We start from the raw sequence: 27,312 nt of genomic DNA, 5'->3' as shown, positions 1-27,312 counted from the left end.
ACCCTTACCTACTATGAGCAGATATAAGGTGAGAGGTAATCTCTCAAGGGGGCAGATTTCAAACCATGCAGGGTCTCAAAAATAGACAAAAATACCATGAATTGGACCCAGAAACAAATAAGAAGCTAGAACAGAGTTCTCCACACTAGTATTTTATGTTCAGAACAGCTCAAACAGTTGCAAAGTAGGCAGTAGAATTCTGCTTTGCCAGTCAAGTTTTCACTGACATGCATATGGGATCACCACGTTACTTAAAAGTGATTAAATGAGGCTGAATTATGGAAGGCACCCCAGACAGGTCCCAGCAAAAATTTTATGCCACACCATCAAATACTTGTTTATGTCCCTTACTTTGAGGAGCTATCTTGTTTATGTCCCTTACTTTGAGGAGCTATCGTAGAAAGCCTTTAGAGTTAACAAAAAATAAATTCATATCCCTGCTCTTCTTAAACTAGGTACCCTTAAGTAACAACAAACTGGCAGAATGAAGGAAAATAAGCACTAACAAATGTATGTTTTAAATGTACATATTTAAAATATATTGAAAATTTGGCCTGAAAGATTAACGATCTGTTATTCAGATTTTATTAGAGATGCAAAATTATTCTGCTTAAAAATAGTGTACAAAACTCTTTAGCCTAAAAATTGAGAAAAAGAGTCAAAGAAATAAAGGTCTCAGGAAAAACAACATATTGTCTACTGAAAAAAGAACAATTTCTTACCTCCATTTACTCTTCTTATTTCGGCAGAAAAGATGGTTTCAGTTGTTAGAGATACTTCTTTATTAACAAAAGATAACCTTTAAAAAAATTTAAAAAAAACTAACTCCATTCCTTCCCTATATTATAACTTATTAAATACCACTGTAATTTTGTGAGAGCATTTTTAAGATAAACACTATTTTTCAAAACTTTAGAACCTGCCTGTAAAAATCTGCATCAAGCTGCAAATTGGCATAGAAGGATATGAGTCATGAATACATCTCTGTTTTTACAAATTTCCAAACATTTTTAGTCAACATTTCTTAGGAGATACACAGTAAGGGCAATGTTGTTCTGCTGGTTTAATTTCTCAGTAACCAAAGTATCAGTTTGAATGAGAACATCAAGAGACTACTGAAATTGAAAAACAAAATAAATGTCCGCATTTGCAGTATTATATCAGTGCTTTTATCATTGATTTTATTTGCTTTGGGATGGATTCTGATACCTTTATCTCATTGAGTAATACATTGTTTCTCAGGTAGTCCCATAAAAATAGATGGACCTATTTCTAGAGTAAACTACTATTCCATATAAGGGTTCCAGAATACCCTATGGAGATTTTTTTCTCCTCACACTTTTACCTGTCACAGAAAGTCTTAAAATAGCTATTTATCAAAGAATCTAGGAAGGCTATTCCAGAACCATTTTAGTCAGGTTTATATTAGGGAGATTCCAGTCTCGTAGGACTGTTCTTTGTGCTTTTTGTTTTCAAAGATGATAGTCCTACATGGCACAGATGCAGCATTCAACTCATCACGTACGTCCCAGAAATGTATCAACACTCAATTTTTAAGTCACACTTGCTCTTGTACATATGTATTTATCACCTCTTCACGTGCAGCTCCTCTTCGTCTAGGTCACTCTCAATTACTGAGCCCTCCACTACTGTCTCATCACTGTCACTGTCAAAAATTTCACCTCCCCTCTTCATGGCTCCTTCTCCAGTCCTCTGCCTCCCAGGCACAGCTCCTCCAGGCAGCCCTCCTCAGGCCCTTGAGGCAGCTCCTCCCACTCCTGAGGCACTGAATCACAAGCAGAAGCAAGCAGAGGATGGTGCAATGCCTTCTGGGAACTGTAGTCCTCAGTGGAGCCTTGTTGTGATCATCTGAACAACAAATTTACCCTAATTGTGAGCTTAACTGTAAGGAGTGAGTGAAAGTTCATAAAAATGTCACAATGACTCATAAAAAACAAACACTGATGGGAAAAGGTGAGCGAGAGAGAGAGGGGGAGGGAAGGAGAGAGAGAGAGACTGAATTAGTCCAAACAAGAAGGCCTACTAATATAATTCAAGGACTATGTTAAGATCAGGCCTGATTCATATGAAGTGTGTGCCACAGTACATCAATGAATCAAAATTGGTGTGTCAGAAATTAGGTCTAACTGGCGAACAATATAGTGAGGGGACAGGTTATTATGCTCATCATTCCCTTTGGCGATCCTTAAAAGAAAAGACTCTTGAGGGGAAAAAACAAAGCAGCAGCTGTCTCCCAACAATTTCTGACTGAAAGACAGGCGAACAGGAAAGGAATGAGATTTACCATCCTGGCTGCCACCCCCATTATCTTCTTGGATCCACCATGAAACCATTGAGCCTTTGCCATCCTGATAAACAGAATCAGACTTCAACAACAGCTCCATCCCATCCCAACTTAACTTCTTCTCTGTTCCCCAAAAGGGATAGTGATCACCACTGAAGAGACTACCAAACAAGGGTTTTTTTCCTTCTAGACTTTCTCCAGCTAGAGGGAACGGGATCAAGAGATACTGGTAAAATGAAAGCCTTACTTAATATTCTATATTTCAAATGCTTAACTGTATCTTTAATAAAAGATGAAAAAGATTTGTAATGGTGTGTTCACCATGGTAATAAGCAGGCTGAGCTCATTGTATACTAAACCCCAAACCTGGTATAAGACTGTTTAATGTTGGATGTGACAGGGTCATGTTAACACTTTTGACTCTTTGAGCTCATTTATTCCATTTAAATTAATACAACAGCTTGAGGCATATGAAGCTGACAAGAACTACAAATCACAGACTTTGAGGGACAGGCCATTAAAGGAACTGCTGAAAGTGGCAGGAGACACTGGGCTTGTCTTCACTGGCTGAGAATTCTAATTGATGGGAAGTGCCTCACTGAGGTCTATCAGTTAGGCACCAAATTTTGTGGATCTGTCCCACAAGCCCTTCCCCTTTCCTCTGCATTTTTCTGCTCCTGGCTATGTTAGGCAGCTCCCTAGGCAGCCTGCTGTCTTCTGTGAGTCTTTCTTAAAAGACTAACTCTCCCCGCACAATGCATGGTGAGCCTGGGCACCTAACTGAGGACTGTGAATTCCACTGGGAGGCAGGGAGTTGGGCATTACATTGCAACACTGAGCATTGAAACACTTTGTGACACTAAGCATCCCTGTACACACACCCTACAAACTATTTCAATAATGTTTGTACAAAATATGCCTTAGGTGGAATAATTTGAAAATGAATAACTCACTAGCCAATAATATCATGGTGAAATGTATGTAGCAATATAATATGCAAAGTTATGAAATCCTCCTGTATAATGTTATTGGCACATGTTCAAAAGCATTACAGCTCTGCCTATTCTAAACAAAGGCCTGTTTAATAGTAGTAAGCAGGGTTCCCGAGATAGCAGGGGAAGATGTCAGAAAACAGAACAATATGCAATTCAGCAAACACATATGGGGCAAGAAAGATCATGGGGCCTCCTTCACCAACAGACTCCATGTCACCATCTTCATTGCTTGAATGACCTTTACTCTAAAGGGTAACCCTCAGAAGAATCCCCTTCAGTGGTTTACTGGATTATAATAGAAAGGGGCAGAGAACCCCAAGTTCTCTCTCTTTCACCTAAGGCAACAAAGGCACCGGCACCTTAGGGCCTCTGAGAGAGATCCTGACCAAGAAAAGTGTCAGTAACCATCTTGCTGGAAGACTGTGGGTGATAAAGGGCATCTTAAACAAAGCTTTGAACCAAAACTCACTGGGTTAAGTTTCAGTTGCTTGTTTTCACTTGTATTTGCTTGTGACAACTTCTAACTTTGGCTCTTACAGAATTTGCTTAAAATTCTGTCTTCTTTTGTTAATAAACTTTTTTACCTTTAAATAAAACGTTTCAGTGCTGTGTTTAAACTGAACTGCTTAATAACTCCAGTTAAAGTAACAAACTGTTGAATACTGACTCCTTACAAGGCAACAGGTCTTAATATATGAACAGTCCAGGAGAAGACTGGACAGTGCAGAATACATGTGTTGAGAAAATTCAGGACTGGGAGCGTTTGGGAGAGGTTACCCTGCAAAGCAGTAACCAAGGCTGGTGGAAGTCACAATGTGACTAATGGGTTGCTGATAGGCTGCTGGGGTCAAAGCTGCTAGACCCGGACTGTAGCTATACATAGATATGCTGCATGCTGTCAGGCTGCTTGTAAGTGGCCCAGCTCAGGAACTGCTGCATTGGTGCCAAGTAGGCATTGTTAATACTAGATTACGAATGTCTGTGAACACAGAGTCAGGGAGGATATTAGGAATTGGGAGGTGTATATATAACAGTGTACTTCCTCCCTTAATGGTAGCAGCATTTCGGAATTAAAGAAGTGTTAAAAAGTAAGTCCACTGCTAGGCCCTTCTTTGGTGTATGGTTACAGTGCTTCAGAAGCACTAGTCCAGCCTCTTCTGTGGGTAACAAGGGGCGGAGAGGTTAAAGCGCATCTGCATTGGAGGGATGCTCCTGGTCCTGAATCTAGGTTCACTTTACGTTGGCCCGAATTTTACCACATTCAGATAGAATTATGTAGTAGAACTTTTTGTAAAGGAGACTTACCGGATGGTCCTTCACATTTCTAGGCAGTCCAAACCTCCGATGCCCTCCATTGAACAGACCATTCCCCACCGGGCATTATTTGGTCCTCAGTCAGGAAATAATGAAAAGTGTGGCCACTGCATAAGTCAAGTCCAGGGCTAACTGCAAGAGTTGCCACTGCTTAAGCCAAAAGAGCCACAGCTCTGCAGGTGTGGTTATAATAACTTAAATACCCTGCAGACTGACACAAAGGGGGCTTGAAACACACATTCAATAATGGGTTACTACTGCATCCGTTCAGAATGAGATATATAGTTAAGTGTCATCAGCATATTGTTGGAAATTGAATGCAAGGCATCTTACTCTCTGCCCCAGTGGTGTATACAGAAACTGGTTCAAAAAGTAATTACAGCTAAACCACTAAGCAGCAGAGACCATAATATAATTAAGTTCACCTACCTTGGCAGAAGAAAAGTAACGAAAATTAGTTCAGACACACTAAACTTTAAAAAGGAGATTTGAAAAAAATTAGAACACTGGTACAAAAGACCCTAAAGTCAAAAGTAAGGGAACTAAAATCCTTAGATTCTACATGGAACCTGCCTACATAGACTATAATAGAGATACTGAAGGCATGAGGAAAAAAAGAATTAGAAAACAAACTGGGGTGGCAAGATTTAAGAGGTTATTCAAAACAAACAGGTGTCCTCAAAAAATGGAAAGCCAGCCCTGCTGAAACTAACAGAAAGGATCATAAACTGTGGCAGGTAACTATAAAATAGCAATTAGAGGGCTAAAAGACAATTTGAAAAGCAAATAGCTGAAGACGTAAAAACACACAATAAGAAACTCTTTAAATATATCAGAAACAGAAAAGCACCTGAGAGTAACGGGGCAGTGTGTGTCTGTTTCTGATAGACTACCAAGAAGTAAAGGGAAGAAGTGATGACGATAAGGAAGCTAAATGATTCCTTGGCTAAAGATACTGAGGATAAGAATCCTATCCCCATCCTTTCAGATAACAAAGATGAAATGCTGTCAGAAATTGAGGTGTGAAAAGAGAAGACAAGTTAAAGAGTACCAGTAATGGATGCAAGTGTTCTGAAAGAACTTAAGTATGAAGTGAAATTACTATTAGCTGCTCTGTTAGAGGTTAACAAATGTGTTACCAGATTTGCCCATTACTTTGGGGAATGCTCATTTATCCGGGTTACTTTTCTGGGGAGGGGGATTCTATAATTCTATTAATGTACTGCTTGTGTCACTTGTGTGTTCATATGGAGTTCATGCTTCTCCCTTTCTGCAAGTCCCCTCCCAGTGGAGCTATTCTGCAGGACCTAGGTTCCCTAGGGCTGGGTTTCTCCAGCTCCAAAACCAGATGAGCACACACTCACCCACACATACATTAATAGAGCAAGTCTGAGTGGACCGGGTCAATCAGCACTGTCAAGCTGACCCCTTCTATGCCCTTGGGCTCCATGGACTGGGTCAAGCAGCACTTTCAAGTTGTTACCCTTATGTGTCCCAGATGCAGCACATCCCTATCCCCACCTTCACAACACAACTGCACTGGCAGTAACCTACTTGATGAGCAAACCCCACAGTATTTTGGACACTGCAGGGATCTTTAGCTTAGGTAAGAGAAGCGTTGCTGCAGAGTGAATGAGAAAAGCTAAAAACACAAAAAAGTAAGGTTCAGCCAGAGAGAGAGAGAGAAGTAACCAGCTTAACCATGCAAGTTATTTATTGAATACTGGTGATAATTACACAAGGAGGGCTAAACCAACATAACATACATTATTAAAGGTTAATACCTAAGGTAGAAAGGAAAAATGAAAGGAGAGATAGAAGGGGATCTCACCACTCCATGAAGCTTGGACTGGTCGGGCTTCCCAGATGATGCGGGTAGCTGAGGGTCCTGAGGGCAGGCAGAGTCCCCAGCACGATCAGTCAGGAGAGTATGTAGTCCTAGTGGAGCTGATGCAGAGTTTGGATCTGAGCATCAGAACAGTGACTGGAGGGTGAGTAGGGGTTTTTGTAGAGAAAATACAATTGTTCAAGAGAGAACAATAGATTTGTTTATAGGTAAAGCTGATAACTCAAGGGTTTTCTTTAGCCTAGACAAAAGCAGCTGATCACTCTTGGCTATGGGTGGTGTTTTCTTCCAGGGAGCTCACAATGCAACTAGGTGGCTTTACTATTTGGATATCAATTAAGGATTCATTACTAGAATTGGTCTGATAATTGCTGAGCTGGGTGTGTGCAGACCTAGGTTCATTAGCATCTGGAGCAGAGATTCCCATGATGCAGTACTTCCCTGCTTTTTCTAGTCCCAGAATTCAGTGTGGTTCTTGGTTCTCTATTCTGTATGCAAATTGAGATGTCTTCCTGTCCCATCTTTCATGCAGATGAGGCTAGGGGAGTCGTCTCTGCTCTCCATTCTGTATGCTAATGGAGATGTCTTAGATGTCTTAGTCTTGTCATCCTTGTCAGGAGGGGTCCAGGTGTGTCTCCCAATGCCCTTCACTGCTCTCTGCAAGTTCTTGTCTCTGATGGGTTTTGGTTTAAGCAGAGGCTGGAGGGTGGGAGGGGGACTCTTTCATGAGTCAGTCTGGATACTGCACCCTGGTTCCCCAAGAACACAGAGGTGTCTGGTATCAAATGTCATGCCTATCTTTACAAATATATCTAGAGGTGATCATAGGAATTATAGACAAGTGAGCCTTAGTTCATTTGGTTGAAATTATAATTAGAAATATTATAAAACACCCACATGAATCTGATATGGAAGGAACAGACCAGCACAGCTTCTCTAAGGCAAAATACTATTTTTCTAATCTATTAGAATTCTTTGAGCCTATCAACAAATCAGCAAATATATCAAATTATATAAAAACTGTCCAATAATCTAATTTATTGGACAGTTTTTAACACTCATAAGACACTATTAACAAAATTAACTTTTCACATAGAAGCAAAGCACTGTCATGAATCAGAAGCTGTTGAGAAGATAGAAAACAAAGACAAGGAACGGTCCATTTTAAGTATGGCAAAAGTTTAACAATAGGGGAGCCTCAAGGTTCTATCCAGGGGCTGGTGCTTAATGTATTTATTTATGACATGGAAGAGAAGTTGACCCATAAAATGGTAAAATTTAGATAAATCAAGACTAGAGAAGACAGCAGAATGTTAGTGGAGCCTAGAAGAGCTAGGTGAATGGACAACATGATGGAAGATTAAATTAATTGCTGACAAGGCAAGGTAATACACTGGGAGGAATAATTTGAACTACTAATACACATTGCTGTATTCTAAAGTAACTGTAACCCCTCAGGAAAAAAAAAGTCATGCTTCTCAGTGACAATACAATGAAAACCTTTTTTTTTTTCTCCAATGTACAGCAGAGGACAACAACAACAAATGACAAACAATATTAGACAGCATAAGAAATGAGATAGAAAATAACCCTGAAAATATATCATTATATAAATCATTGGTATGCTGTCACCCAGATGATCATCTTATCTCAAACCATCACCATCGTCATCACTCCCATAACTGCATTGGTCATTGGGACACCATCACTGATGAGCAATCAACCGTTTCCACTCCTAACGATTGTGTGTCAGTGCTCGAGTCTCCACAAAGTCCATTTCTGTCCACTCTTTTATGTTGTCAATCCCTCTCTTCTTCTGTCTGACTCTTCTCAGTGATATGTGAGCTGATCCCATCATGTTTGTCATCAGCTTGTTTTTTTTCTGCACTGATTTCCATGCCATATTTTGTGGAGGTTTCATCCAATTGTTTCACAAGGTTGGCAAGTTCATCTTCGCTGCCTGCCAGGCCATCAATATTATCCATGAATCGAAGATTTGAGATTGTTCGCCCCCCCCCGTGCTGACTGTGCATGTGATCTTCTAGGGCATAAGTCATTATGCGCTCCAAGTAGATGCTGAACAGTGTGGACAAAAGAAGGCAGCCTTGCCAGACTCCAACAGTGATGCAAAACCACTTTCCTATTGTGCCATTGATAAGACCTGCATTGCTGGCCTTGGCATACAGTTGTTAAATAGTAAGAATAAGCTTATAACCAACATTGTACTTCTTCATGGCTGCCCAGAGAGCTTTGTGCCATACTCTGTCAAACACCTTCTTGAAGTCAACAAAGACGTGGTAGATGTCCTGCTGGTGGTGTAAGTACTTCTCACATAGAACATGAAGGTTGAAAATCTGCTCTGTGGTACTTCTTCCACCACAAAAGCCAGCCTGTTCTTCAGTGATGATATTCTCTGCTTGTGGCTTCAGTCTGTTCAATATGACTTTCAACATCACTTTGCTATGATGGCTACTTAAGCTTATGGTCTGGTAATTTTGACACATTTGCCCAGTTGCCTTTCTTTGGCAGAATGATGATTAGTGATTGTGTCCACACGGAGGACCACTCACTGGTCTGCCAGATCTTGTAGCAGATCTTGGTGAGTACATCTATTACCATTTCTCCTTGGAATTTCATCAGTTTGGCTGAGATGTTGTCAATACCTGTAGCCTTTCCATTCTTGAGTGATTTCACAGCTGTGCCCACTTCTTCATGCAGTACTGGAAAGTCATCCTTCTCTGTTGAATCTGTGCTAAGACACTAGGATCTCCATTTGTCTGGTGGTTGTATAGATCAGAGCAGGAGTTTGTCAACCTATTGATGATGTCCCTTTCTTATGTAAGGCTGTTCCTTTCTTTGTCCTGAATTGCGTTAGCTTTGGTCCATCTTTTCTTCGTCAGATCTTTTACAACCTGGAAGGCTGGTTTGCTATTTTTATAATTGATACACTCTTAAATTTTAGAAAACTGTTTTTCAATCCATATCTCCTTGGCCATCTTCATTCCTTTCTTGATCTTTCTGCCAATCGCTCTGATTTATCAGCTCCCTCCGTGCTGTTCTTGTCTCTCTTAAGTTCTCTTCTAATGTCACACATTTGTAGTGCTTCCTTTGTGACCTATGGTTTTGTCTTTTTACGGTTTCCCATCTCTCCCCTGTGGGTCCGGGGAAAGAATAGGCTCACTGCTCCTCCTGCAAGTTGTAAGAGGCAACTAAAAGGGGGCTGCCTGGAGATGGATGGGCTCTGCCAGGTTAGACATTTGCCCAAGATGAACCATATGAGCAAGTCAACGATTTCCGTACCGGATTGATCGCAGCCCACGTCGTAGCTTCCTACTCAGATTTGAACCTTAGCGTTCATAAACTGAGAAGCTAGCATGCACCCTCTAAGCTTAATTACCAGCCAAGGATTCCAGGGCTTGGCTCCCTCTCTGGCCTCCCAAAACCTTCTCTGGGGGACCCCAAGACTCAGAAGCCCTGAGTCTTACCGCAAAGGGAAATAACCTCCTCCCCTTGTCTCCTCTTTACCCCCTCCCAGGCTTCCCCTGGAAGATACAACTTCAAGTCCTTGAAACACAAGCACCGAGAGATTAAGTATCTCTCCCCTCCCCCCTCCTTCTCCCTGAAAAAGACTGTTCGTCCACCCATCCGTAGATCTAACACAAAGAGAATTTCCCTTCCCTTCGTTCTAGCCTACCCAGAGAAAACTCAAACGGTCTTAAAAAGAAGCTTATATATAAAAGAAAGAAAAAACACATTAAACATGTCTCTGTATCATGTTGACAATACAGGGTCAATTGCTTAAAGAAAAATGAATAACAAACCTTATTCAAAAAGAAATACATTAAACATTCCAGCAACTACACACATGTAAATACAAAAAAAACCCAATAAAAGCCTATGTTTTCTACCTTTGTACTCACAACTTGGAAACTGAAGATTAGAAGCTTGAAGATAGAAAGATCCCTCTCATAGCCAGAGACAGACAAAAGACCGCAGACCCAAACATTCCCTCCCTGAGCTTTGAAAAATCCGGTTTCCTGATTGGTCCTCTGGTCAGGTGTCTGGTTCCCTTTGTTAACCCTTTACAGGTGAAAGAAACATTAACCCTTAGCTATCTGTTTATGACAGCCCAGGTTAATAATGATGGTGCCATCTGTCTCCCACCAGGGCAGATGCGACAAGTATACTACTGGTGTAGCTCCAACAAAGAGGATCCATGGAAGAGATAACATTACCACAGACACACGGAACGTAAGGACATTGAGACAAATAGGGAGGTTCAAAGAACTCACGTACAAAATGAAACAATACACCTGGTACCTCCTAGGAATCTCTGAGGTCAGATGGAAGAACTTTGGAGAGGTACTAAAGGAAGTCAGTGTACTCTATTACAATGGAGAGGACAAACATGTCAATGGCGTAGGATTTCTTGTGCATAAAGATATCAAGAATTCAGTATTAGGATGCCGCCCAATCTCCAGCAGGGTTATTTCCATCCATTTAAAGGCAGTACCATTTAATATCACAGTGGTACAAGTCTACACCCCTACAACAGACTATGACAAGCAAATTGAAGATTTTTACAATTAGCTCCAAGACATCATCAATAAGGTATACAAGAAAGATCTCCTGATTGTACAAGGAGATTGGAATGCTAAAGTGGGTACTAAAGCACAGGCAGATTGGAAAGATTATTGTGACCCTTCCGTAATGCGATAACCAATGAGAGAGGATTGAGACTTTTGGAGTTTGCCAGCTATAACAATCTGGTTCTTGCAAACACATTAGGAGCACATAAAGCATCTAGATGATCAACATGGCACACACCTAATGGTCTATGTCACATCCAGATTGACTACATCATGGTGCAAAACCGATTTAGTTCTGAGATTAACAGAGCTAAAACAAGGAGCTTCCTGGTGCTGATATTGGAAGTGATCACCACCTTCTGATGCTAAATTTTCAGCTGCAGCTAAGGAAAATCATGCCAAAGTTCACCAGAAGTTTGACTTAGAAAGACTCAGAGACCGAAACATTGCAGAGCAACTCCAAGCAATGATCAGCGGAAAATTTGCACTGCTGCTTGCTCTAGAGGAATATGTAGAAACAATTACCAACAATTTCAATGCTGTAATGAATGAGGCAGCAATGGACATCCTTAGGAAACATCGTATATCAAAACACATGTAACAAAAACAGAAGTGGGGTTCAGAGATGGGTGATTTCTGTCTGACAAGAGACTGAAAACAATAGGACTGTTTAATTCATGGAGCAGACAAATCCAAAAAGACATGACAGAAATATGCAAGAATGGGAAAGTTCAGATTTATCTGACATTCCTGTTTGCCCTCTTAGTGCAAGATCATGAAAGGCAACAAATGTAAAACTGATAAAATACTTTTTATACAACACAGTTAACCTGTTCAATTGATTGCCACAAGATATCATAGAGGGCATGATTTTAGTATGATTCTAAAAAGAGATAAGACAGTTATATGAGTACTGGGAGCATCCAGTTATATCAGATAGGATTTTCAAAAAACATTTATTATATACTTCAATGCATACACCAAACACTACCAAGGCCAGACAAAACCTTTTATTTAGGGAGATTATTCCATAATTGTCCATTATGGAGTTTCTTGCATCTTGCCCTTAACCATCTAGCAGCTGATGCTATCAGGGGCAGCACACTGTACTGGACGGACCACTGGGGTAATCCAGAACGGCAACATTTAAGCTCCTGTCTCAAAGGGGGTAAGCAAAATTGGAACAAGCCAGAGGCAGCAGAACATACAGATAGCCTGCACTGGCTCCCCTGGGGGAGAGCAGCGAGGAGAGCGCACAGCTCAGTGAAGGAATCGGGCATTATCTCGTGCAGCAGACGCCCGCTATGCCAGGCCAAGCCTGATGCTCGAGGGGCGCGGGACCGCGAGGCGACTGGTAGGACCCCGCGAAGCAGAACCCCATGAGCAGGTCACCTCGGGACCGGCGGCCTGAGGGGCCCTGCTGGAGTTTGCCCTGACAGCCCGTTACACGCCATGAGGAGGCGAGGCCAGGCCAGGCCAGACCGCTACGGCAGAGCGGCGCGCGGGCGGGGCCCAAGCCTGGCTCGGGGTGGCACCACGCTCCCAGCACGGCGGCGCTGCTCAGCCTTGCACGGAGCAGCGGTGCCCGGGCAGGTGCGCGCGGGGGGCCGTTATTCATACCAGGGGAAGCGGGACCCAGGTGGGAACGAACGGCCAAAGCGCCCCGCTCTCCCCGCAGCAGGGCGGAGATAGCCCCGCCTCCCTGCACCACGGTAGAAGCTCTACAGCTCTGGACAGCCAGTCGCAGTTGCTCACTAGATGGCCATATGCAAATAAACCTCAGTCTGACGACCAATGAGAAAGTACTTCAGGGGCAGCACAACGGCCCATTGGCCGTCGGCCTGTGGTGAGATGGCGCGTTCTCCCCTCCTGATCCGTCTCGCGCTGTGCGGCTTCCCTGGCTGGTTACTAAGGCAACGGGCGAGTGACACGACGTGTCGGGCGCTCGTCATTGGTTGTGCGATCGGGCGATGGCGGCGGCCCGGGTGTCGCCCGCTGGGGTTGTCCTTGTCGTTGTGTGCGCGGCTCTCTCAGTCTGCTGCGGCGCTGCGCGCGCGAGGCGAGAGGACGGCAGCAGCTGCAAGCGCGAGCTCCATCAGGCACGTCCAGCGGTGAGTGGGGCCCGGAGAGAAGGGTCAGAATTTCCATCAGGCGGGGTGAGGACTGGCCTTTTTACGACACTGGCCCTTCCGCACCGGGGGACCGGGACCGCCTAGGCCTGATTTAAAGGTGCAGAAAGAGCGGCTGGGGTGAGTGGGTCCTGTCCTTGCTAGTGTCCCGCCCTCCCACGAATCTGGGGCGGCTGGACAATGGGGGGAAGCGCCGGTGGCCACTGCCGGAGGGATGTCGCTGGCAGCTGCTCGCTCCTCCGGCGCGCAGCCGTGCCCTGGGCAGCACCGCAAAGAAGGTCACAGCTGGAGCCCTTGGGGCGCGATCGTTTTAAGTAGCCGGGCGGAGAGAGGTGTCCCGGGCTGCGGGGCAGGGGCTAGAGGCCATAAAGTGCCGCGGACGCACCGGCCCCTGCCTGCGCGGCGAGAGCTCGGGCCAGCTCCCGAACCCAGGCACCTTCACGCCGTTTGTTGTGTTTGGGGGGTGAGGGTGTAGAAATGGGGAAATACGCACCTGTGCCCAGGGGGATTCAGGCATCACCCCTGCTGTCTGTGCAGCGAGCCCCTGTTTGACTCCGCCCCCGGCCAGGTTCCCATTGCTTACCCCGAGGGACCTTTTCACGGGAGCGCATCATGGGATCCAGAAATGCAGTGCCCACGGAGCTGAGGTGGAGCCGTTGGGCGGCACCAGCTTTCCCGGCTATAGGTTTCTGCAGTAAGGTAAATAACACCTTTGTACACTGAGGTGGTGGCACTGTGAGGAATCTCCACCCCTGCATCTGTATTAATTCCCAACACATCAAATTAACATATCTCTGCATTGTGCCTGTTTAGGGGGTCTGGCAGGCTCCAAGGAATTTTTGCATAGTTAAAATTGATGGGCTGCTCCTAAAACTCGATGATAACTTTTTTTTTTTTCTTTTTACTGGCTGTGGGGCCCCATGCTGAAGACATCCATACTGTGTCAACCATCTTTTTAGCTAAGGCCTGGACAGGATTTCCTTGGGAAATTGTCACTGCAACTCATTGAGTTGTACAACAGGCATTCTCATAATAAAATTAGTTCCTTCCAAGTCAAATAGCAAGAGATACACTGAGTAATCTCACAAGCCTCAGGGTATGACAGTTCTAAAGATAACCAGATCATGTTGCAGAATGTCAGAACAATGAGATTAATAGAAAATTACATCCTTGGAATGCCACAACAGATGCCTAGCACTTTTAATCCTTTGGGACAGTTGGCTTCAGTTGCATTTTTGAAAGAGCATGAACCTATGGCAGAATTAGTTGGTGTTACATCTGTACTGTTTACATCATTCCTGAAAGGTAGGAGGCTTTCCACTCAGAAACTATCAAATACAGCATGTCCATCTTATATGCAGGCTCCAGGATGGCTCTTAAAAAAAAAAAAAAAGAGGTGAATGTAGCTAAACCAGTCAGTAATAGTGACCATAATGTAATTAAATTTAACATTTATAGGGAAGAGAGGGGATACCAAAGAAACACTACAGTAGAGTTTAATTTTCAAAAGAGGAGCTACACAGAAATGAGAAGGCTAGTTAAATGGAAAATAAAAGGAAAAAAGTCACAAGACAGAAATGCCTGCCAGCTATTTGGAAACTTATTGAAAACACCATAATAGAGGCTCAAATTAATTAATTAATTGAGGCCCCAGAATGGAAAAAAAAAAAATAGAGAACCAAAAAATGCCACCATGGGTATATAAGTAAAAGAGATGGTTAGAGGCAAAAAGGCAACTTATAAAAATTAGAAGTCAAATCCTACTGAGAAAAATAGAAGGGAACAAACTCATGGCAAGCCAAGTATAAAAGTATAGTTAAACAGGCCAAAAAAGAATTTGAAGAGCAACTATCATAAGACACAAAAATGAACACCAAATTTAAGTATTTCAGAAGCAGGAAGCTTGCCAAACAGGCAGGGATGACTTGACTGAGATGCTAAAGGAGCACTCAAGGAAGAAAAGGCTGTTGCAGAGAAGCAAAATGTATTCTTTGTATTGATCTTTTCTTCAGAAGATGTGGAGGAGATTCCCACCACATGAACTATTCTTTTTAAATGTCAGATCTGAGGAACTGTCCCAGATTGAAGTATCAATAGAGGAAGTTTTGAAACAAATTGATTAATAATAAGTCACCAGAATCAGATGGTATTCACACAAGAGTTCTGAAGGAACTCAAATATGAAATTGCAGAAATACTAACTGTGGTATGGTATCTATCACTTAAATCAGCCTCTGTACCAGATGACTGGAGGATAGCTAATGTAACTCCGATTTAAAAAAAAAAAAAGGGGGGGGGGGGTGTTCCCAGAGGCAGTCCTGGCAATCACAAACTGGTAAGCCTAACTTCAGGACCAGGCAAATTGGTTGAAACTATTGTAGAATTTTGCTGGGGAAGAGTCAACACAGCTTTTGTAAAAGGAAAACATGCCTCACCATTAATGCATTATTCTACTTGCTGCCAGAACATTTCTTTACATTTTTACTGCTATTTTTTCTTTTGTTCATCTTCTCATAGTTTCCACCTTTCTGTTCATGTGAGTGTCTATACTACATTATAAATCAATATGCTTATTATGCCATTCTATCAAATGTTTGCAATAGTTGAATGGTTTCCCTTATAACAAGCAAGATGTATTTGTAATTAAAAATTCAAAATAAACATAGGAACATCTTAATGGTAACAAACAAAGTTTGAAGTGGCCAGAATAATTTGATGCTATTATTTTTCTATTAAATAGTAAAAATGTTACAGAATATTGTGATCTCAAGGCTGCTGGGGTGGAATCCTTGCACCACTGAAATCAATGGCAAAATTTTTACTCACTTTAACAGTCAGGATTTCACCTCTGTTCTCTAAAGTAATCAAGGCTAGCAACATTCCTGAACCTCATTCCCCATCAATACTTTAAAGCACTTCTACTGTTCTGAGCAAGTAAAATGACATTAATGGAAGATTTTTCCAAAACAAATTTCACTTCAGATGCTATTTCAGACACTTAAGAGCACAGCCTAAACAGGTGTTTGTGTTATCAAATGTAAGTGATCTCACTAAAATCTGTTAGGAAAAAAAAAATGAAATTATTTATTTGGGAAAATAAATTATGCAAAATATCTAGTATTTGCTACTGTTGTACAATTAATTATTGATGATAAATACAAGGTGCCTCATTGCCAACTCTGCATAAAAGTGATTGCATCAGCCAGTGATGGGCTCCTGTTCCTAACCTAAAGACATCTTGTCATGGCATTGTTAGCTGACGGAGCTCTAACATGGCTGAATGCAGCAGCATTCATTAAAATATGCTACTTGTTTTGTCTTCATTTAAAAATAATTGACATTTTAGATGGTGTCAAGATATTGAATTATGTTATTAATTTGCTTTAAGAAATTTGCATAGTTACACTGATTTGTAGCTTGAAATTAGCAAGACATGATTTTAAAAATAAGAAGCTACACTAATGTTTACTATAAATTTGAAGTTTGAGTTTTCTTGGTTTCTACTACATTTTTAGATGGTGTTGAAAAATAGAAACCTTAGATTTCTATCACCTTCCTGCCTGCTGTGTTTACCCATAGCTAACTTTATTATTCTCAACTCAGTGAAGGCTTCCTGACAAACAATTATGCCAACAAATGGAGGATTTTAAATCCTACCTTCTGAAAACCAGAACTGCAAAAAATCTCTACAAATTTCTCAAATCTCATTAATAGTCTCTACAGAATCATTACATTTATTTGATTTAAACTAGTTTCATACCTGTAGTTTTCCAGAACTAAAAGTTTATTTAATGGATTATTGCAGAAGCTTGATTTTCTTGAAATAATGGGGAACAGTTCTGCTACTCAGTCTATAAAGCAGTGACCAAATGCAATAATCTACAAAAATAAAGTATCAATTATTTAAATTTATACAAGACATTAAAGAGCACCTGTGCAAAATAAAGAGATTCTAGATGCCTTTGCCATATATTAAAAATGCAAGTCAACTAATACAAACAAATAAATCCCGTGGTAGCCTCCCCAAAACCTAGAAGGGAATTGGGAAGAAGTACTCTTAACCAGAAAATGCAATCTGAGACATAATTAGCCAGATTGCAAGCATCAAATAATGGATACCCAATCCAGTAGGTTCCCTTATTCCTGTTGAAGCTGTCCCATTTGGATAAATATATAAACAATTGCACCAAAGAGCAAATGACTCTAGTCCAGTGGTTAGGGCACCCTCCTCAGAGGTGGGAGACCCTGGCTTGCTCTAAGCACTCTTTCATTATTTATCCACAGTGGAACAGCTTCAACAGGAGGGACTGAAGGAGCACTATCTTGGAAAGCTCACAGCTCAGTGGTTAGAGTACTCCTGAGAGGTAGGAAGACACTTGTTCAAATTGTTTCTCCCTCATTAGCAGAGAGGGGGAATTGAATCTGCATCACCTGCAAATATTTAACCACTAGCCAAAATGCTACATGCTGAAGGTGGGGGGTGAGGATAGGCACCATCACCTCCTCTGGCTCTTTTGCATAGTGTGAGTCAGGCATCTAACTCATTCCTGCAAGAAACACCACACCTGACTCCAGCAAAGATATGCCTCTGGGTAGATTGCTAAAAAGAGATAGGCTTCTCTCTACAGCCCAGACTTAGACACTTATCTGTGAGAGAGGGTTGGGGCACAGCACCCCTCTGGCTATTGGCTAACTTAGGTGGTTCTTTGCCTTGCCTCAGGCTTTTTTGGATTGTATTCTAAGACCTCTCTCTCTCCGCTTTCACTGTATAGGGAGCCTATGTGCCTAGAGTGGCTTTTTGGATCTCAGTGATGTTCCTGTGATTTTCTAGGCACCTGAATATTAGATGTCATGATGCTCAGCACTGGAATGCCTAGATTCCTTTGTGGATCACACTCTGAATGATTATAAAGGCCAGCATGGGCTAAGTTGAAGGGAAATGGAAGAGAGAAGCTAGAGGAAGGGACAGGCTCCTTGTCCATGTTTGCTGACCCCTCAAAGAATTCTTGTATATATAAATACAGGCAAAGTTCATGCATAATTAACAATTCTTAACTCACACAAAAATGCTGCAAAGTCCTCCGTCTATGCAGGAGGATGAAGAAAAATATTTTAGTGCTAGAACCCAGCCCTGTGATTAAGGAGATGCACTTGGACAGAAGAAGAGTGCCAGCTGCTGAGGCCCTCACCTCTTCAGCCTGCAGTTAAGCATTTTTGCAGACTGGTTTATGCCTGTCTGTTGAGTGACTGCAGCATTTTTGGTGTCTGAGGAGATATGGGTTGAGAAGAAGGCATATCACTTCCCTGAAGGGGGAGAGTTGCTGCTTCTAATTTCTTTTAATGTGGGTGGGTTTTATTAATTGTTTGTGTTATGCAAATGCGTAGAGGCCCCAATCCACAATCCTCAAAGTCACATAATGAAAAGATGTTCTGTGGCTTAGTGATCTTAGAATCTAAGTACTGATTAACTTTAAGGTATCAAATATTTTTAAAAAATTCATCGTAGACATTTAAAATTGATTTCATGTCATGGAAAAATAACCCACAAACTCCAGTAGTACTTGTCACAATAACAACCCTAAGGTTCAATGAAATTCTGGTTCTAACTACATAGCCTTAAACAGGGGTAAACATCTCTGAAGAGTTTAAAATCCAAAAGTAATAAACAGCAAAGAAGGTGGGATGTGGTTTTCATAGTTGAAGGATTTACAGAATAGGTGAGTCTTTTGGAGGATAGGGTGGCCTCTTGGTGAATGTTAACTAGGCGTGTTAGAAGAATAATGTGATGATGAAAGGCAGCTTTGAAGTTTGTGAAAGAGATAAAAGATATTGGAGAAGCTTGGGCAGAACATTGGTTGTGGAAGGGGATTAATATTTTTAGATGAAGAAATAGTGCCTTGAATTTGGTGTGGAAGCTAGTAATGGATATTGAGAGATGTGGAGAAGACAAGGGTCAGAGTAGTATGAGAGGAAAATAACCTTCACAGCAGCAATTTGGATGGTTTGAAGTAGTGGGTGTGATGAGAGGCAGGTAGGCTAGAGGGGGAATTAGTGTAGCTGAGTTGAAGATGGTTAAGGTTTTAACAGGAAGAATTAAGATAGGATAGATTTTTAGTGGGATTTATAGAGTGGGAAGGTGCACTATTTGGTAAAGGCTTGAATACAGAGGAGGAAAGAAAGAAAAGTCAAAATGGCTTCAGCTGAGTGCTGTGGAGGATGGTGCATGTTGTCAACATTGGTAGAGAAGTGAGCCAGAGGAGGAGGGTGAGGAGGAAAGATACCCTCAGATTTGAGGTGTCAATAAGATGTCTAAGGGATATTTGAGCTGCTGATGGAGATGCAGAAATGGAAAGAGGGTGAAAAGTCAGGATAGAGAGGTAGATTTAGTAGTGGTGAGTATAAAGATAATACAGTAGTTGAGATTGTTTGGAGTGAATGAGGCCAACCAAATGGAGAGTGTAGAAGAGTAGTCAAATATGCTTGTTGAGATTCTAAATGAAGAAGCAATTCTCCCCAAAGAAATACTGAAAGAGGGGTCATTGAGATAAGAACTTGAAGCCTCATCTACACTGAGGTTTTTGTGAAAATCTCCCATTGCTACAGTACCACTAGCGGCAGTGCTAGCATGGAATGGCAGGTTGCACTTTGATCACAGTAGCATTTATTACACATGGTTAGATGATGTAGTGTAGCTCAAACACCAGTGTTTTTAACACTGACTCCAACCATTGCTAGCACAAAAACCTAAAATATAGGCACCGCCTGGAGAGTTCAAAGTCACTGAAAGCCATTGAGGAGAATATGTGGAGGATGAAGGAGTTGACTGTAACAACGGCAGAGATCAGATCAAAGTAGGGTGACTAGATGTCCTGATTTTATAGGGACAGTCCCGATACTTGGAGCTTTGTCTTATATAGGCGCCTATTATCCCCCACCCCGTCCTGATTTTTCACACTTGCTATCTGGTCACTCTAGGTCAAAGAGAACAAGGATAGAATAGAACTGGCCAGAGGTAAGAGGTTAGTAAAATTTGTAAATGGGTTTCAGTGGATGGAAGAGTACAAAGGTGAGATTGGAAAAGAAGAAATCCAGGGGCTTTGAGTAGATCTCTTTGAGAAAAAAAGGCAATGGACTGCTTGCTGGTGAGGAAGGAAGATGACTTTTTTCAGGTTTTGAGGAATCTGGAGAAACAGATAAATGAGAAGATGTTTTCAGAACAGGAGAAGCAAATACATATTTGGAAATGGAGGTGAGATTCCTTAGTGTCTTAAAACATACAGGCTTGATGAGAAGTAGTAGCTTGGAGGAAATTATACAGTGCTTATTCTTTTTCCATTCTTTGAACTTAATTGTACTAAATTTTCTTTTGTTGCATGTTCTAGGTGTAGAAAAACAAACTTGAAAATGCTGTCTAGACTCTTTCGAATGCATGGCCTTTTTGTAGCCTCTCATCCATGGGAAGTCATTGTGGGGACTGTGACTCTCACCATCTGTATGATGTCCATGAAGATGTTCACTGGCAATGATAAGATCTGTGGCTGGAATTATGAATGCCCAAAACTTGAAGAAGTAAGAAGTTAAATTTATTTTGAAATAGTTAATCTACTACTTAACCCTGAAACTACTCTTAAAATGCAGATTTTTCTCATAGAATAAGGGCAAATGGAGGGAAATGGCCTAAAATGTTAAAAATGAAGTAATTCTCCTCATACTAGCCACCATGGAAAGGAATTTCTGCATAATTTCCCCATTTTTGTTGTGGACAGCTGTAAGTAGTTAGTAGACAGTGTGACACAGCAGGTCTTTGTTAAATTGAGCTCTTAATCTTAAGACCCTTGGTGGACTAGAAACGCTTGGCGTTAAGACTTTTACAGCTTCAATAATTGAAGTTTATGGTACTTTTAATTGTTAAGCTTTCATTTGTTTTTAGTATAAGAGCCAACTAAATCCATCTTTATTTCAAACAGGACGTTCTGAGCAGCGACATCATAATCCTGACAATCACGCGCTGTATAGCAATCCTTTATATATACTTCCAGTTTCAGAATCTAAGGCAGCTTGGATCAAAATATATTTTGGGTAGAGTATCTTATTTTGTATTTATTATTTGTTATCTTAGTTTCTTAGTTGTAGAATAGTGTTAATGAATGTTAGAACATAAATGGTTACATATATAGTGGAATCAATCTGCCCTTCTAATAGGTAGCAAGATGAACATTTCAATATTGCTTAAAAGTGAAATGATTCTTTATTAAAATGTTGACTGTCTCACAGATTTGGAAAGACAGAAGTGAGGTGTTGAGTATATTATTGTTGTTTTAAAAAATGTAATTATTGAAGTGTGTAGTAACAAAACTTGAAATAATTACCACTTCTGTGAGATCATCCTCTCAGATTTCTCATTAAGTCCCTTTTTCCAGTGAGTAACCAGGAGATTTGTGGCTTGGATTCCTCAGGATCTTTAATTTTATTAAAATGCAGCATTAATCACACTTTTGAATAGCCATAAACTGTGATTCTCTTTGGAGAATCTTACAATTTAAAAAAAATAAAAAAAGAGTATTCACATTTAAATCCCAGTTCATCGGAACTTTGCACGTGCTTGTGATTTTCACACAGATTGACAAGAAAGAATTGAAATTTGCGAAGAAAAGGAGGAATTTTTCCAAAGAGCATGTCCTTTCAAATGTTCTTATTAAGGGGCCAGAAAGACTAGTGTGTACTGAAACTAGCCAAAAGCAAATACATTTCCCTTAGATTGAACTCCAGCCCCCACCCATTGTCTTTTCTGCCCTCATCATACAACCATAAGACTTTTAAAACTGGATTTTGTTTATACGTTTATCCCCTTGGTAATTTCTTAACTCTGTAGTTAGTTAATTAAAAACAAGCTATATTTAATTCAATCTGGAACTGATGGTTAAATTTGTATTTTAAAGCTCTTTTGTCTTGTGTTATCAGAAGGAATTTAAACTTCCAATTTCACAATTATCTTCAAACATTATTTCAGTGATTGAGAAATAGTGGAAATCAGAAAGTAGATTAAAATGTGGTCCATGGTTAAATCCTAGGACTTGAAAAATCTTTTTGAAAAGACAAACCCATAGTATTAACATTGAAATCTTATCCAAAGAAAATACAATCTGAAAAGCTGAAGCAAAGCTAAACATCTTCATTAACAATTTTAATTCTCTATTTTTACGTGTACAATAAGCATGCATTTGTCATGCTGCCTGGGGCTTACTCGCTAATAATAGAAAAATAAATACTTTACCATGGTCATTCATAAATGATAGGGTTGGATATGTTCTCCCCCTTCATCATATTCAGCCACTGGTTTTAAGTGGGATTTCTGGCCTCTTTAGTAAAATATATAATCTGAACTAAACCCATCCCTCCCAAACAGAGATTAAATTGGAGCACAGTATTGAAAAGTCCTCTTGGATAGTGTAGCAGTTAAACACTTGAGTCAGAGATAATTGTTTATTGCTGAAAAAGAGAACATTAGAGTGTAATATCATATGAAAAAGATCCTTTGGAAGAAGGAGAAAGTTAGTTTGTAAAATGTTTGGGTTTCAGTGCCTTCATATTTTAGTCTGGAATGATCTAAAAATGCAACTCTTAAATTTTTTTTTAAGGTATTGCAGGCCTCTTCACAATCTTCTCAAGTTTTGTTTTCAGTACAGTGGTGATTCACTTCCTAGATAAAGAATTGACAGGCTTGAAGTAAGTATTGCATATTTTCAGGTTTTAAAAAATAAGTAGCTTGAAATCCTTGTGCATATGTTAAATCATTTTTTAATTCTAATATAAAGTGTGGCTCATTCTGGTCTAAATTATGTAAGGATCTATAATTGATAAACATGATTAGCCACTGCTTCAAAAAAAAGTTTGATTTTTCTATTGTGTATAACACACAAGTTTGTTTTTTTTAAACCTAATGTTATTGGATCATTAATGTGTTCTTCTATGTGTCTCTTGTTTCAGTGAAGCTTTACCATTCTTCCTGCTTCTGATTGATCTTTCCAGAGCCAGTGCATTAGCCAAATTTGCACTCAGTTCCAACTCACAGGTCAGCCTTGCTTTTTATAATGTAGCTATTGAATTTAACATCTGAGTATTAATGCCTCATGAGACATATATACATGAACAAAAATATACATAGTAATGCTAGGTCAAGTGTTCCTACATAATCCTACAAACATTTAAGTGAATAGTTTTATTGAAGTCATTTGAATTAGTCAGGTGAGTAAAGTTACTCATGTATCAGTGTGCTTACAGGATCAGGCTGTGTGACTGTAGTGGAAACAATATTAGCAATGCTGTTTACTGAGTCTAGAGTTCCCAGACAAAAACTTCATTAGAATGAAGTAAAAAACGGACGTACACAGGTACAGTCATCTGAACAAACTTAATAAAATAAAGTATAAAATATACATTGATATTGCAGAGCATGAAGTAGGATTTTTGTTAGCATCCAGGCACTGTGAGGCATCTGTTTTGGAACTCCATATCTAATATTTGTACACGTTCAAGTCAGTGTCCTCTCCCATCTCCTGGATTTGAACTGTGTCAAGAATCTTTGCTTTTTTCGAAGGTATGAAAACGTAAGAATGGCCATCCAGCACCATGAATAGCTAAACAGGATATAATACTAATTATGAGTACAGCAGATGGCCTAAATTCCACCAGGATTTCTCACTACTCGGAATGTCCTACATGCAATTAGTGCAGAATAGGTTTCTGGAGTTTTTAAGATAAGAGTTTACATGTTTAAAAAATAAAAAATTAGTAAATCCTTAGTCAGTTCTCTCAGGCATGTTGGTGATTTTCAGTGCCGGATCTTTGGTCTATTTCGTCAAACTTTCATCTTATTCCATACCCAGGTCTGAGACTACTGTTGTGATTCTGATTCCATTATAGTGAATCTGTATAGCTCTGTCAAACAGCTAATTAAATCCCTCAATACTAGTTTTTACAGCCCGTTAATGCTAATGGTCTGTAAATGACACAGCATTTTAATAACGTTCAGGCTTTTGGATATTGATATATTTTATATCTAAGAATCTAGATGTAATGCTTCTTGTGGGGAGGAAGGAAGGTTCCTATTTGTCCTTAACTGCAGTACATGCTGTCTGTAATGAACCTCTGGGGATCCATTTGTTCATTACAGCCAGGAGTTCGTTATAGTGAAAGAGCCCTGCTTGGGGGCAGGGGCAGCTGACGCCTGGAGCCTGGCAGTGGGAGCCGATAGCTCCTTTGGCCCCGCAGGAGTTTGGAGTGGGGAGGTGACAGCTCCTCCGGCCTTGGGAGAGGGGGATGACAGCTCCTCCAGCCCTCAGGGCTGAGGTGGGGCACTGAGCTCTGACTGGGGCCAAGGAAGGTGTCAGGCCCTGGGGCTCCAGGTGGGATTCAGGGACTGGATTCACCATAGCCCAAGGTTTGTTATTGTGTATGGCATTATAGCGAGGATGTACTGTAGTTTCTTTTTTTTTTTTTTTAAATGTCCTGAGTATACAAATTATTATTTTTTCATAATGGGGATATATCTGCATACAAACATACGCCAGTAGAATTGCCTTTTTATTATTGAAGACATGAGTGGCTTTTTAAAAAGTTGATTATACAAGTAGTAGGACAAAAAAGAAAGATGCGTTAGTAACATAGCTTTGATCTGCAGTATTCTAGGTTTTAGTATAGAAAGTACAGTCATTAAACTATTTAAAAACTACTAAACTACTTTAAAAGGATCAGAAGTCAAGCGGACTCGTGCGTTTGCTGATTTTTATCTTAACAAAACTTTGTGTTCTAGTCTCTTTAATAAATATTATCAAAAGTCTATCTCAATTAATTTAAGAAATTTAGAATAACTCCCAGCTAAGGATGGAGAGCTGTACAGTAATTAATCAGATTACATAAATGGTGAAACAATGCAAATTATTATTAAAGGTTAACATCTTGAAGTAATTAAATGATTAAAGTAAAGAACAAAATCAGCCTTAAGAGAATTTGAGAAATGAACCCACGTGTCTGTATTAGGCCATATATTCATGTACAATATGCATTTGTATAATCAAGGCATTAAACCTTTTTAATCCTCACTTTATTAATCATGATTGAAGCTCTTTTTTATGGGAGCTCATATACCTACCCTGGGACCTATCGGCTCCTTTATCATGTTGTGAGGGGTTGGGTGAGAAATGTTAAGAATGACGAGTCTGCTTGACTTGTTGTGCCCGCCTTTTCCACATTTTATCTGAACCCTACCTTTTTGCTTGATCACCGTGATTTATAGTTCACTTCCTCTGCACAAATCAAAAGTTGATGTAATTCATCCCATTCTCTGTCAGAGAGCTGTCTGTTGGTATAACTTTGCAAACACATCACTGGTTGCATTTTGCCTTTATTTTAACTGAGAGTGATTCCTGTGTTTTTTAGGATGAAGTAAGAGAAAATATTTCACGGGGAATGGCAATTCTAGGTCCTACATTTACGCTTGATGCCCTTGTTGAGTGTCTTGTGATTGGTGTTGGTACTATGTCAGGTGAGTAATATAGTCAAGAGTCTAGTTATCTCAAGCTAAAAAAAGAAAGAATTCACAGCAAAGGTGTCAATTATCTCCTGGTCCTCAAACAATAGATGTTCTTATTGGTTGTATTTCAGTGTCTTGGCACAATTAGGGAGATATAGTCATTGCCTATATTTTGAATTTACGTGCTTTTTATCTTAAAACAGATGTGAATAGTATTGCAGGTGCTGATGACATGAAGGAAAATGCAGATTTCTATTGAATTCTTGTAGGACACTGCATGGGTAAAAGGCCCGCTTGCACAGATCCCTTTACAGGGCTGGGGTCTTATTTTGTATGTTATTCCCTTACTATTTTGGGATGAACTGAAATATCCCACTATAGCAGAATTTATTTAATCCATTACGCTTTCAGTACAGATGTATGAAATAACAATGACTTGCCTCCTTATTGTTGTTAGAACTAATGTTTCTAAAATGAATTGCATGCTAGGGATTACTAGACTGTTTTAACTACAAACAGGCAAAGAAACTTCTACTTATATTTTTCTTTTCTATGATTTTTATCTTCATTGGCACTAGAGAAGATTTTTGTTTTAGGAAATGTAGCTACTAAGTATAAAAAGTAGGAGCTTTTCAGATGTAAATAATTCAGCTGTTTTTAAAAGAAATAAACTGCGAGTCATAAATCTACAATAAGGGCTAAATGCAATTTTTCAGTTTTTAAAATTTATCTGTCTTACTTACTGGCATTGAATGCCACTCACAGAACTTTAAAGATGCCCTGCCAAGGAATTTCTCTCTTTTTATTCATTTTTTTTAATGGGTTTGAACACTTTTGTGCTTCTTTATGATGTGTGCATAGGGTCTGAAACTGTGTGTTTGTTTGTTTTTAAGGTCTTTCCTCCCTGCTTGTTTACCTTTAGAAACATCAGGCGTATTCACTTGGTCTTTCGTGGTTTTGCTGTGGGACTTACTGGATATTTCAGAGGATTTATGCTTTTAGCTCTCAGATCTTAATCAAAGAAGTTAAGATTATGAATCTGTAACTTGGATGTCTTTTGTCCAAAATGTTAGTAGTTTATGTTAACAAAAACAGTGTTTAAACAGTCTGACTAAAAATTCCTTCCCCTCAGTTTTTCAGGTTTCAGCCCTACTATTGTTGACAACATCATTTCATTAGCTCTCCAGCCCTCAGAGAGTCTTCTAGGCTAGACAGGATCTGAATTTCTAATATAAAAACAGTTTTGGTGGGATGGGTTGGAAAAACCTTTCCGGCTACTTTTGTACATCAGAAAAGTGCACAAAACTACTCCCCCTCCCGCCCCGAGACCAGGTAGGTGAGGTAATATCTTTTATTGGACCAACTTCTGTTGCTGAAAGAGACAAGGTTTTGAGCCACACAGAGCTCTTCTTCATGTCCTGTCATCTTTAACCTTGAAAGCATATTTAAACCTGCCCATCTCAACCCCCTAGTTCTAAGTTTCAGCTCAGTGTGATTTAAATATATCTTTGGAAAAACTACCTAATGAAAACTTCAGTTCTCTTCTATTTACAGAAATGCTCCTGGGGCAGACTAATTCTGAAAATATTCATAACATTTAACA

At 40.2% G+C, this 27,312-nt stretch overlaps 2 protein-coding genes across 5 annotated transcripts in view; one reads left to right on the top strand and one right to left on the bottom strand.

The window, feature by feature from the left end:
* The window catches only part of ANKRD31 (ankyrin repeat domain 31), a 131,736-nt gene extending 129,325 nt beyond the window's left edge, over positions 1–2,411 (bottom strand). The window contains exons 1-2 of the mRNA XM_075067009.1: positions 2,300–2,411; positions 723–800 (exon numbers count right to left, since the gene is read on the bottom strand). Of these exons, the coding sequence (XP_074923110.1) occupies positions 723–800; positions 2,300–2,405 (184 nt within the window). The 5' untranslated portion in view covers positions 2,406–2,411. The remainder of the gene's footprint in view (positions 1–722; positions 801–2,299) is intronic.
* A 6,693-nt stretch (positions 2,412–9,104) lies between these two features.
* Positions 9,105–27,312, top strand: part of HMGCR (3-hydroxy-3-methylglutaryl-CoA reductase) — a 33,217-nt gene continuing 15,009 nt past the window's right edge. Inside the window, exons 1-6 of one of the 4 annotated variants that reach the window (XM_075067007.1) lie at positions 9,105–13,148; positions 20,560–20,746; positions 21,145–21,256; positions 22,816–22,903; positions 23,165–23,249; positions 25,616–25,721. In XM_075067007.1, coding sequence (XP_074923108.1) covers positions 12,844–13,148; positions 20,560–20,746; positions 21,145–21,256; positions 22,816–22,903; positions 23,165–23,249; positions 25,616–25,721 — 883 coding nt within the window. In that variant the 5' untranslated portion in view covers positions 9,105–12,843. Of the gene's footprint in view, positions 13,878–20,559; positions 20,747–21,144; positions 21,257–22,815; positions 22,904–23,164; positions 23,250–25,615; positions 25,722–27,312 lie in introns of all 4 variants that reach the window. The other 3 variants (XM_032765725.2, XM_032765726.2, XM_032765727.2) reach the window with 3 other exon arrangements.

The sequence above is a fragment of the Chelonoidis abingdonii genome, chromosome 6 (assembly GCF_003597395.2).
Source record: "Chelonoidis abingdonii isolate Lonesome George chromosome 6, CheloAbing_2.0, whole genome shotgun sequence".
In the NCBI taxonomy this organism is placed as follows: domain Eukaryota; kingdom Metazoa; phylum Chordata; order Testudines; family Testudinidae; genus Chelonoidis; species Chelonoidis abingdonii.
The sequence above is the reverse complement of the archived record's forward strand: the minus strand, read 5'-3'. Positions and strand labels throughout refer to the sequence as shown.